The 13,702-nt window shown below is 37.4% G+C and overlaps 1 protein-coding gene across 1 annotated transcript; it reads right to left on the reverse strand.

Annotated features, from left to right (window-relative positions):
- Positions 1-217: 217 nt before the first annotated feature.
- Positions 218-13,049, reverse strand: RpL38 (ribosomal protein L38). The gene is made up of 5 exons (XM_080287007.1): positions 13,014-13,049; positions 12,818-12,848; positions 12,631-12,691; positions 4,265-4,387; positions 218-273 (listed from the first exon to the last, which is right to left on the reverse strand). Exons 2-5 carry the CDS (start codon positions 12,818-12,820, stop codon positions 248-250), a joined length of 213 nt encoding a protein of 70 aa, XP_080143133.1. The 5' UTR covers positions 12,821-12,848; positions 13,014-13,049; the 3' UTR covers positions 218-247.
- Positions 13,050-13,702: the final 653 nt, after the last annotated feature.

Genomic DNA, 13,702 nt, shown 5'->3' on the forward strand with positions numbered 1-13,702 from the left:
TCGACACCTGCATGTTCAAGCCTTTGAAAACAAAAGTAAACAATTTTTTTTTTTTTTTTTCCTCCCCGACTCACTGACTGCACAGCTGGTAGATAATTTCACAACTATCTGAATATCTAACCTCACACCAGCAAATTGAGCCGTCCCCACAACACGCAAGTTCTAAATTTACGAACAGCCATGTAGGTATCATTGCTGTGAGGGAAAGGCAAACAAATTCTTACAATTTTTTTTCTTTTTTATTCATCTACTTAGACTCCTTAACCTGAAGGCCTGAAAAGAAATAAGTTTGCATTAATTAAGGGTCGTATTTATATAGGATCCTAACCAATTCTTACGTCTGAGTCTCCACAATAATTAACTATTACTAAAGATCATCTCATTTTTCACTTTTTTTCACTAAATCCTTCAATCCAATGACCTTTTAATTTTATTCTTGTTACCTTCAATTATATTCATTTTGAGAGACTTTTCCAGCTAGCTGGAGGACATAATACATCTTCACTAAACCATTTTTTATCACTGACCCCTTCTTTTCTGCAGAGAATCACACCATCATCGTGTTCTTCTGCAGTGTTGGAGTTGACGCCAACACAAAGGTATCATACAAGCACAATACCGTACTCCTAGGCGTCTTCAACACATCAACTGACATTCAGCTACTGCAGCGTGCCACAGACATTTGGGGGGGCTCAGTATATAGGTACCACACGAGAGTACCACAGAACTGACGTTAACCCTTTAACTAGTACAGGTCTCTCTGCACAATACCGTACCCCTAGGCGTCTTCAATACATCAACTGACACTCAGCTACTGCAGCGTGCCACAGACATTTGGGGGGGCTCAGTATATAGGTACCACACGAGAGTACCACAGAACTGATGTTAACCCTTTAACTAGTACAGGTCTCTCCTAAGTATAATAAAACCATCTGGTGGTAATATTTAAAAAGTCATAGGAGAGAAGGAGGTATCAGTCAGTTAGCCTGAAGTGTTTGGTAGCTGTTTCAGGCATAACACACTTATCTACAAGCAACCTAGAGCATAAATACGGCCCTGGGAGTTATAAATAACAGTCTGACTACTCTGAGAATAAACAACAGTACAGTACTTAGAGGATGAACTTAAGTATTAAAGGATAAAACAACTACTTCAAGGATAAACTACAGCCATCAGTCAGTGCAGACCTCTGACCTGGAAAGCAAAATTTAACATGGCAAATTAGGGATGGGATTCACTGAAAATATTTACATCTGAACCATCGTAACAAAGATTTTGGTGCTGATAAGGGACGCCAAGTTCAAAGACCTTTATAACAAAACTACCAGGTTATGCAAATGTTCCTCACTATCCTCTCCCCTAAAAGGTTTGTGGACAGTAGCTATGAGGACAACTTCAACCTGCAATCCACTGGGTTCTCATTTCACATTAATCTGGGGCCACAATAACTTGGATTTTGAATAGCTGGAAGGACACTAGAATCTTCCTACTTAAGAATCATGGTTACAAGAAGGCACTCATCATACCTCTTGTTACAGGAAGGACTATGACTGAATGGAGAAGAAACTTCCCATGCATTTTTTTCTTCCTACAAAAACAAACCTAATTTAACCCTTTCAATACACTAATATTTTGTTTTTTTGGTGTTTATTTCTTATCTTCAAACAATTTTCTTCAATTTATGAAAAATCTTTTATAATGAATGGGTTAACGAAACCTTTATCAAACCTAGTTCCAAACTACTATGACATATAATACACTGCCCGGTGTATTAAAACTTAAAACAGAGCACCCTAAACCACTGGGCCACCAGGCTGCATCAGTTTGGTTACAGTTACTATCCAATGCACTAAATGGTTTTCTGGTTAACAGAAGACCACATGGTTTGTCATCCAGTGTACAGCCACTCCACTGTAACACTACACCAAGTGAGTGGATGGTGTGTCCTCCCACCTACTACAAAAATAAAAAAATGTTGAAAGCCAATGTTGTTCCCTCACTAAAGTTAGCTGAGAAACTGTATGGACACCCCCACTAATAGGCAGAAATAACTTACAATTTAACATGTATGAGTGAGAAGGCATTTGGGGAGAGGGAGAGGGGGGGTAATGTCCAATATATTCTGTTGTTAGGTGGGATAAAGCACCAGTACTGTAGTTACATGCCATGTAAAATCTTCCTATCAAAATTTCCCTCTTAACTATAGCGTAGTGTACTCCTTTTACTTTAACATGGCCTAAAATGGCATCTCTCCATTTTCTCTGCTGAGTTACAGCAATAGAATAACACTTGCATATGATGCTAGTCACGATCTATGGAAAGGTTGTAGCACAGCCAAAACATTATCTTGTTCTGCTACAAATGTGAAATAAAATCTGGCAAAGGACAAAAATGAGTAATCCCTGAGAATGCCATGGCATTATACAGATATATACACACAAATGCAGTGAAACATTAAATATACAGGTCTCTGAACAGAATCTGAATGAGTTAGTACTAACATTAACAGCTTTGGAAACATGGATGAACCAAACTTCAAAGCAAGAAATAAAACGTGCAAATAAACATGAATGAAACAGTTGGAAAATTCTTCAAAGAACGCACAAAAATATGCAGCAAATGGTAGCGTTAAAACAAACAACTGAAAAATGCTTAACCAAAGAATATGAAACTGTGCATCACAGAAGGAAAACACACAATATTATAAAGAAAGGAAGAGTAAAGGCATGATCACACTGGCATTGATCCCAGTTGAAAATTGCTGGCCTGGGTTGGTTAACATCACCTACTGGCAGACTTAGAAGTGCCAAGAGTTCGGAAACACGATCCTGCTTGTCTCGTGTTGCTGACAACGGCTTTCAAAGCGTCCACTGAAGTTCTACCCAATTTTTAAATTTATTGAGGGTGTGATGTTATTCACGTTCTGAATAATAAACCAGGTTCAATGGTGTACAGTGGCAGGGATAGTAAGTGCCTTCTTAAACTCTGTAGGTCTTTTTCTAAAGGCAGTTTGAAGACTGACATGATACAGCCTTATGTTACTTTGGAATTAAATATTGATGTTAACTGACAGCCCAATTAGTTATTCAGAGGTAGGCATTCTAAAAGACCTTAGTGGGCTGGTCAGGTTACACTACGAGTCACCACTACATCAGGCCTTCCTTTCTTTCACTTATTTTTCTATTCTGAGAGTATGGCAAAGAGTGCAAAGTGTTCATCCATTCCAGTGCTGCTTGTATGTGTATGTGTAGTTAAGGATTTATGGTTATCATTGTACAAGTCAGTCTCAACAACAATTTAAACAAACAAGATGAAAGTATAAAACTCTGCTTATCTCCATGTGACCTAAACAGGCTGCAAATCCCCGTAAAATCAGCATGGCAGTGCTGTATATCACAGGTGATTTTCAGCCAGAGCAAGCATCTCTGTGACCACACCTTAAATGAATAACACCTGGAAGGATTGTACAAGCTGGGAAGAATAAATGGATGACCTGGAAGGATTATAAACCAAGGAGTAAATGCATGACCCTGGAAGGGTTATTAAGCTGTGAAGAGTGAATGAATGACCTGGAAGGATTATCAAAGCTGGAAGGAGTAAATGATTGACCCTGGAAGGGATTATAAAAAGCTGTGAAGAGTAAATGACCCTGGAATAACTGCATCCATTTAAAATTGAACAATTCATAACATCACTAAGGTGGGAAACAACCACAAGTAAAAAAGTTCAAACTGATACTTTCATTACAACAAATCTGGTATTGGTACCTGCTTTATCCCCTCACTGTATCGACATCCTTCATTTTATTCAGTCTACCGAGAGATGTATCATTTCTTGGTATCACCAACAATGACAATGACAAGAAGGATAACGATGACAATAATGGATGATGATGAAAAGGAGGAGGAGAAGAAAGAGGAAGGAAGGAGGAGGAGGAGCATGAGGTCAAAGGACAAAACGAGACTATTATTTTGAAATCAGGATGGATCTCTAGTCATGAAGGGATTACCAGAGGCACAATGTTATCCTCCTGTCAGAAGTGTTTCCAAAGCTGAATAATATCCAGTGGTGGGGGAATAAAAAATTTCTTACCCAAGAAAATACGTTACAAAACAGTGGCATTAATATTCCCCCTCTAAATGCTCTAAACATACCTATTCCACACACACAGATTTGGTTTCACATTAGTACCTTCAAAGAAAGCATTATATTTCCTCTACTTCTGACTACACATAAGACACATCTATTTATCACACTGGCTTACCAGGAGGAAGGGATTGTTTCAACTTCTCGGCCTTCTCACGGTCATGGATAACCAAGGTGTAGAGGTACCTTGAGCATCGCACCTTGAACTTAACATTCTCGGGATTCTTCTTTATCTTTACAGCTGTGGAAGACAGGGGAAGTCATTAACACATCTTACACTTCAAAACATGCATAGGCAACAGTGTACATGTATGAAATATCTATAAGCCAGGAGGGGTTACAGAAGGGTCAAGGAATTTCCATGTTGAGGTGCAGGCAATGTTGCTACAGATACAGTAAAACATCAAAGAGTCGATCCTGCAGAAAGCGAAATTTCTGGTAAATCGTACTCTGACCGAGGTGTGACAGTGTTTATTCAAATAGTTACATTTAGCTAAGCTTCTTAAACTCCAAGTCATACATTTTAGTTTACTATATTCTAAGTGTTACATTTTAGTTTCATTAATTGTAAAGTGAAGTAAATATGTGCAGAAATTTACATAAATGACTGTTGCACCCCTCCACCAATGCAACCTCCTATCCTTGCCTAGCCTATGACATGCACAAAATTGTTTTCATTGCTTATTTTATACGTTCATCATCCAATCCTACATTGCCCCAAGAGATGTGTAGGAGCCCAGGGCTAGGCAGGTGGTTTATTTTTATTGCTTTTTAAATGCTTCTTTGGTTTAGTGTTAACAAATAAGTAACCCCAAATAATTTGCAAATATTGTTGTTATTGTTTTTTCCCAATTATTTCCGGTTAGCCAGAAAATTCGTTGTCGGACTACCCTAGAGCCTCATATAGTTCGACTTATGAAGGGCTTACCGTAATTACCGCTGTGCTGCTACCTGATGGCTTTGTTCAGCTTAGGGTTGATGTATTCATGTGAGGAGGTTAATGGAGACTATACCTATTACCTCCTGACTGAAAAGCTTATCCTGAGCTGAATAAAAACTGGAGATGGCAGGAATAATATACAAAAATACACCCTTGGACAAAACGAAGAACTACTGTACAGCTAAACAGTTCAATAAAGTCTGGACAAATATGGCAACCACCACTTTTCGCATCACAAGTTGTCATTTACAGTATTGAGTAATTTCAGTACGAAGCTTCTCACAATTGAGCAATCTCTAGTACCAACCTTGTTTTCCACCTATCATTTTGAACCTTCTGTTCACAACAGAGGAGAGGGAAGCCCACGGGCTTAATACGAATCTAGTTCTGCCATGATTACTGCAGTGTGTACGAAATGTAAAATTTTTTTTTTTTTTTTTTTTTTTTTTTTTTTCCTGCATGCTTGCCAGTTACCAAGACAAACAAGCAACAAGCTAAAATACTGCACCAAAATTTATATATTTGGACTGCATAACTGTTCAAGGTTAGGACTGCATATACTTACGAGGTTCATGGCCCAAATGGGACCACGACACAGAAGATATCATAAGTACGTCTATAAAGTGGTTATGATTGGGTCTGGTTGGGCAACTGATTATCCCCCCCTCCCTTTTCTCCCTCTCTCTCTCTGAAGAGGGACTGATAAGTGATCTGGAGCTGAAACAGAAAATTCGCAGACACTAAAAAAGACTATTCCAGTGTTGGACAGAGTATTTGCTTAAAGTGCTGTACAGGATTTACTATACCCTATTTGACTGACCTGTGCAGCCGGGATGTACAGGGCGAGTAAAGTGTGTTTGAATCGTGGCTGCTGATTGGCAGCCAATAATTTAAATCTACACCACTTCTTAACACATATTTATATTTTTAAACTGCCTTCAACACAAGCAGCCAGATTAAATGTGGAAAAATTTCCGAAGCTAAATAGGTCACAATTAGCTGTAAAAGTTTACCGTTATCAAAGAAAATTAAACTTGACTATAAAGTTTTATATAACGATGAGTGATGTTTGAAGCAAATTATCTACCCACAGCGTACACCTACATCCGCACGTTGCACTATAATATCCACCCATGATGTACACCTACGTCGGTATGTTGCACTACAATACATAAATGCATTTACTTCAATGATGTCATCGGCGGCCAATCAGCAGCCTCAAAACACACACACAACTACTTGCCCCATACATCTCAGGTACACAGGTCTTATCACACAGCCTATAACTCCTTCAATCCAATGACAGATTTTTATTTTACTCTTGCAATTTCCTGATAATCCTACTCAGCCATCCCTCAATAGAAAACTCTCTAATGCTGAATGAAATCGTTGTAATAGTAATAATAATATGAAAGTTTTTCTTTTTTAACCGATTCCTGTGAGTATTTTCCTAATGTTTTTCCACCATAATAACAACAGTATTAATAATAATCGGGTACGTATTTTGTTTCTCAAAAACGCCAGTTCTTCAACTGGGAATTCACTAGCGCTCCACACTCACACACACAACCGGTACTTTAACAATTACAAGAACTGTGACATCTCTCATATACAATACAAAACTTCATCAGTACTAAATGTGAAAGTGACAATAATTAAACCCCATATCATCCAACAAAGTAACTCTCTCCAGGATATAGCATTTTTAAGAGAGAGAGGCTTTCAACTCTCTTAAAGGATTCAACAGAAGAGAGTTGTCTCATAGACAACGGCAATCTATTATATAACCTAGTGGCTCTATACACAAAATAATGATCAGAGAAAGATGACAGGTGAACGGCTTCAGGCTTGTTAAGACGCAAGGAATGGTAGGAATCATCATCACTAAGGAACATCGCACCCGGCCATGCCGATGGGAATTTCAACAATTTCACCAAAACTAAGAGCCTTGAATGTAATAAGACACAGTTTAAATTCAATTCTAGCCTTTACTGGTAGAGTAACCAATGCAGCTCAATTAGGTACAGGGTAGTCGAGGTTCTCAGAGAGAGACCAAAGATAATCCTTGCTGCCCCGTTTAACACAGACTGAACTTTTGTTAGTAAATTATTTAGAAGACCAAGCCACAGTGAATTACAATAATCAACACGAGAAAAGACCACTGCATGGACCAACGTTAAGAGGCAACGTCTATTCAGGAATTTTCACACAAAGTACTGATTTCTGATATGCAAGTTACACCCAATAACAATGGACCAATATGTTCTTTGTAATTTAACTCTGAATTGAACACCCAGACTTTGAACAGAACTGGTTGGAGGCAGCTGTGACACACCAATGTTCAATGCCAGGGCATTATCAGTGTCGTCACCCCTTCTGTTTCCTCTGATGATAATGATCTCTGATTTACCATCATTTAGCGTAAGTTTCCTCCTTGCCATCTAATTCTTTAACATCAGACAGAGATTCAAGCCTAGTCTCGATATCGTTGAAATCTGACATCTTAACACAGAACCGTTATCAGCATAAAAATGATAGAAAATGTGAGCATCAATATACTGCTTGTGTAGACTGTAAACAGACTTGGACCCAAAACTGATCCTTGGGGGACTTCGAACAGAAGGGGAACAGAATCTGAGCTGGCATAATCAGCAAGTACTCTCTGAGACCTGTCTGACAGATACAACTAAGAAGCAACAGAGCACTGTCACGAACGCAATAAAAATACAAATAATCCAACAACAGTTTACGATCTACTATGTCAAAAGCTGCAGACAGATCCAACAGAACTAGGAGAGAGGACAGTCCATAACAGGTGTTTGCCACCAAGTCACTATGAACCCTTGTTAATGCAGTTTCAGTTGAATAATATTTTCTGTATGCCGACTGAACTACTTGAACAACTCTTCTTATGCTGCAGCAGTGGTTAGAATTGAACAAGATATGGCCTGCTCAATAACCTTGGATAAGAAAGACAGGTTAGACGCGACAAAAATTTGTCGTGCTCTTGACATCAAGGCCAGGTACCTTGAGTAAGGGCCTAAGCGAAGCATGTTTCTCAAACTGCATTATTTGTAAACATATTTTAAGTAATGGCACAAACGTCTACCTGTAATACTCAAACAGGTATCTTGAGTAAGGGCCTAAGAGAAGCATGTTTCTCAGACTGCATTACTTGTAAACATATTTTAAGTAATGGCATAAACGTCTACCTGTAATACTCAAACATACCCAGACCAAACCAATATACACTTTTGACTCGTCATCCCTTATTACTCACAGGTTTTTCATTCACAAATTCAAATAAGGTTCATTTTCTGGTGGTTAAATCACAAATCTAGCACCATAAAACATTTTTGTGACCGACCGCTTCGAGTTTCACGCGCACTCCCTCCCATAGTCAACTCTTCTCACACGTCACCCCACTACGTCCACCAACCAGCACAACTGCAAAGTTTGCATGCATTTATCACTGTATAATGGACTCACAGCATCCTCAACATGCCTCAGCTGCTGCAAAGTGTCTAAACAGGAAGATTTTTTCATCACCATCATTTTACCATTTCACTGTCATCACGAAATCATCACTAATAAAAGCATAAACAGTAGAGGAGACACTGAAGAACAAGATGTGGCAGTGGAATGACATGAGGCAACAGCAGCCGAATGGTGAGGACCACAGAATATTACGCATACTACTGTAACATACTTTTAAGCCGTTACTTTATATTTTCAGTACAACAGGGCTCTTGTTAACTGCCAATGGTTGCAAGCCATTTCGCTCCTAAGGTTTCAGATTTACAAACCAAATAAATTTTTAGTAGCCTAACTAACTACGAGGCGTAATATTTTACGAGCAATATATTTGTTTATTTTACACATTGTGATATATGGGGCAACATAGGATTGGATGATGGATGGATATTAGAATAATATAATCTTTTAAATATTCACGGTGGTGACAAGGGAAGACTTAATAATCGATCACGATGTGCTTTTTTGTTCATTTAAGTGTGATTTACTTATTTTGTAGTTTACTGGGTTTTGAAGTGGATGTATTTTCCCCTCGCCAAAAGGTGACTTGCATGTAAAATTTGTTCGCCGAAGGGAAAAAATGCTCGCATTTGCGAGCTGTGGCTCGCCAAACAAGAGCCCTGTACAATACAATGATGGCGGTGGCTGGCTTTCATCCGCTTACCACTAGGAAGCTAATGAAAATCGTACCCCACGAGGTACATGTTCCTAATTCACTTAGAGTACTCAGGGTTTTAGCTATTCATGGCAATTTTGGCACCATAACCCCCACAAATAGGACGAGATGGCTGTACATGGCCACAATGTTATATCAACTGGTAGTTTTCATTTTCAAGTAGTTATTAGTAAAATCATTAAAGCCAAATCCATGGTTAAATTGCATAATACATTTGGGGGAAAAAAAAAATGAAAACTAAGATACAAAACAATGACGAAATACTTAAAACTCCTGGAAATTCCTGGCAGGGGAACTTCTGGAAAAAAAAAAAAAAATACAAGCATGTCCCACCATGTGGCCATGTGGAGAGGATGGAGGGTGAAAGACTGACGAAGAGAGTGTATGTGAGTGAGGTGGAGGGGGAAAGAGGGAGGGGGAGGCCGAGGATGAGATGGAGGGATGGGGTGGAGAGGTATATGACAGAGGGGGGTGTGAGTTGGGAGCAGGGGAGTGAAATGGCGGGGGACAGGGCAACTTGGAGGCGATTTGTTTGTGGCCACCCCAAACGGGACTGAGGCGTCTGGCAATAGATAGATAGATAGATAGATGTCCCACCATACGAGTGGGCCACGTTAATCGAGGGCTGCTCAGTTAGCCTTAACTCATAACGGTTCTTTTTTTTTTTTTCAATCATATACCAGAGAACATAACTTCTGGTAAAAATAGGGTAAGGTTAACATATATACTCTGTTCACATCATGGAATCTGGGTCAAACTGCTCTTTCTCACATCATTAAATTCTCGTATAGCAGATGCTCGTACAATGAGACCCGCCTGTACAATTAAAAAGTGTTCCTGTGTCAACCCATATATAATCCATGTATTTCAGAGGCACTCTATACTGCATGTATACAAAATTCATCTATGCAAACACATTTTATTCTACGATACTTCCTTTGGATATCAATAATAAAAAACATTTTTAAATCTTCCCAGGTGGCAATCAAGATGTGATTTACTCGAAGCAATCAAGAGCTGCACTGCTGTCTGCCAACTTAGTTATGCCACAGTCTCTGTATGCGACAGGCACTCTTACAGCCCCACCAGTTTTTCAGGACTGTGAGGCCGATAACTAAGATTAGGTTGGAATTTGTTTGGTTAAAAGGTTGATAATGAAGATTAGGTTGGAATTTAATTGGTTAAGACTGAATTGTTCAGTCTATGTTACATTACAGGGTGTCATGGTAGAAACTTATAATTGCTTGTAATTTACTGATTACCAGAAGGATGCAGCCTCTCAAAAACCAGTCATTTTGGAAATGGGGGTAAGAAGTGAACAAATGACATACAAGAGAAAACCATACTTTTATCATGATATCAATTATGAGTAGTAGCATGAAAAATCTGATTAAATTGCACAGTATAATAAAACTGAAATATTCTTCCCCGAGAGGGAACCATTATAAAAAATAAATAAATAAAAAATAAATAAATAATTCAATAAAATAAAATAATAAACAATAATTATTCAGGAAGACTGTTTGAGTGTAAAGAGGATCCACCAATAAACTGAGGAAATACAATTATGTAAGTGATAAATCAGGCTAGATTAAAATACAATTACATAAAGATTAGCTTAGGTTTAAATACGCTTGCATTATGGAGAGGTCAGGTTAGAATATGACTACCTAAGTGCCAGAGTTGGGTTAAAATACAATTACATACAGTAAGGGATAGGATGGGTTAGGTTAAACTACGATTATATAAGGAATAGGTGAGGTTAGATTAAAATTCAATTATATAAAGCACAGGTTAGGTTAGGCCAAAATACGATTATTTAAAGGACAGGTTAGGTTAAGCTAAAATACAATTACAGTGCATACAGGATAGGTCAGGAAGCTAAAATATGATTACGTAAGGAATTGGTTCCAGTCAAATATGATTATAAAAGGGAGAGGCTAGGTTAGGCTAAACTACAACTATGTAAGGGACTGGTCTGGTTAGGTTAAAATACAATTACGGTACAAAAAGGATGTTAAGTTTGAATATAATATTACATATGAGACAGGTCAGAACATGATTTCATATACGATAGGTTTGGTAAGGTTAAAACACTAATACATAAAAGGTTAGATTAGGCTAGGCTGGGATGTCTTACAAGGTCAGCTTAATATACGTTAGGATAAATTGGGTCGGGTTATTAAAAAAATTTAGAATTAGTTTGGAAAAATCAAAATGACGCATAATTTCGCGTAAAAACTGCAAGCTAAAATTGGCGTCTGTCTTCCATTCACCCAAAGATGGAGTCCACCTCTTCAGTTTGGCAAATGTTTTCCATCACTTTTAAATTAATAGAAATCAGAACTTGAAAACAGACTCTGAAAATACAAAAAGGTTAATGAGATGAAGTTTTGCAATAAAAAAATAAATAAATAAATAAACGGAAACTCCAAAATAAGATGTTAGTCTTCTTGAATAACCAAAACTTGAAAAAGAGGAGAAAAACAAAAAAAATCTTACAAAATAGCCCAAAAAAACTAAGACAGGAAACAAAAAATTTCGGTTCTATTATCGTTTCACCCCAAACAGAATTACGAGTTTATTTAAGGAAATTCTAAGACATTATTCTTATACCTTTTCATCGCAAATTATTTTTATTTTACTCCTGAAGGTTAGGTTAGGTTACCTTCAAAAGTAAAATAAAATAATTTGCCACAAAAATACCATAAAGAAAAGTGTCTTGGAATTTTCTAATACAGAAAAAATGGATCAAACACTCGTAATTCTGTTAGAGGCTGAAACAATCATTTCACCAAAATTTCCAATAAGCTCCTGGTTATTCTACAGAAGCATAACTATCAAACTGAAAATAAAATTATAATCATAAAAAAAAACAAAAAAATCTAGCCTAACCAAATTGATAACAATGGCCATTTCATTCTGATCTAACCTCGGCATCGTTCGGAACCTAACCTCGGCATTGTTCAGAACCTAACCTAAGCATCGTTCGGAACCTAACCTAGGCATCGTTCGGAACCTAACCTAGGCATCGTTCGGAACCTAACCTCAGCATACATTAATAAAAATAAATAATTAAACCCCGCAAAATATAAAAAAAATAAGGACAATAATGGGTAAAAATATACGAAAAAAATTTTTAAACATTTCCAAAAATTTTGCAATTTCAACAAGCTGCATTTTTAAAGAATATTTATACTTATTCTACAACCAAAAAATATTCACAAGCCCTGTAAAACAATTCAAAATGTAAATATGAAACTCAAAAGTATCATCAGGTCATCAGAAATAAACTTCAATATATTAAAAAGCCAGAAAAATGAACTATACTCACACTTGGCATCTTTCCTTCTCGCCGTCAGAAGGAAGTCCTTGATTTCCATTATTTGCTTCGGCTGCAATAAAGAAACAAGCATTAGTATACCTCAGAAACAATCTATGGTTATTCAAACGTCAGTTCCATTATGTAAGAACGATATTTCATGTGGAAAAAAGCCAAAAAAGCAAATAAAACTGCTTACCATGATTGCTGTGAATTGCCGAGGACCCTTCCTGAAAAACGATGTCAAAGCAAGATTAGAACACAAAAAATCAAGAATACCTCATAAAAAATCGTGTAATTAAATCTCAAAATAAAAGCTGACGTTATAACATTACTCTCAAAGTCAATATAACATACGATGAGCGCGGATAAAAATTTCAAATCGAGCATCTCACCTCTCCCTTCCGTATTCGCAGGTGAAAAGGCCCAGTACCTCGTGGTCACATGAGAGATAATGTTTATCACAATCAAGTTATTTAATAAATAAGATATTGTGGAAAATAAAATATGAGTGCATTCTATATAATTATATTTTAACAATTATGAAGAAAATATTATTAATAGTGTCTTTACCAAAGGATCAGTGATGCTCATTTGATCACGAAAGAGCGATGCAGCCCTAAACGTTTTTCCTTCTTAGATCAAAATATACCAAAAGTAGCATTAATTACAGGTGGTTAATAGTAGGGAATACTAGCATATGAGCGCATATAAAAAAAAAATTTATATGTTTCCTATCACGACACAGGAAACTGCTGTAAACTACCGAGTCCCTGTCGCTTTCCGTCAATATGTGCGTGTTTTTGGGATTTCAAAAATTCCTGTAATCGAAATGCTGGCTACTATATTCCCATTTAAGCCAAGATAGGCCGCTGGTTGATTAGCAAGGAGCACAATATAAATCATGTGTAAAATTATGCAACACCTACAGGATGTTCTTCACTGTATGGTCCTCTACAACCTCACTTCATGAGATATCATTATTGCATTTCTCGACAACCTACATTCCTTAACCATAAAATGTTCACTGGAAGTCCCTAGCAAAAGAAAGAGAATTGAAATATTTATTGTTGTATGAGAGATT

This window comes from Coenobita brevimanus, chromosome 115 (assembly GCF_032717465.1).
Source record: "Coenobita brevimanus isolate Jiangsu-jjx chromosome 115, ASM3271746v2, whole genome shotgun sequence".
NCBI lineage: Eukaryota > Metazoa > Arthropoda > Malacostraca > Decapoda > Coenobitidae > Coenobita > Coenobita brevimanus.

Coding starts and splice junctions, on each gene's coding strand:
- RpL38 (XM_080287007.1), bottom strand. Junction 4,388..12,630: donor GAGAAGGAAAGATGCCAAGT/GTGAGTATAGTT, acceptor TGTCTTCCACAG/CTGTAAAGATAAAGAAGAAT. Junction 274..4,264: donor GAAACAATCCCTTCCTCCTG/GTAAGCCAGTGT, acceptor ATTTCTTTTCAG/GCCTTCAGGTTAAGGAGTCT.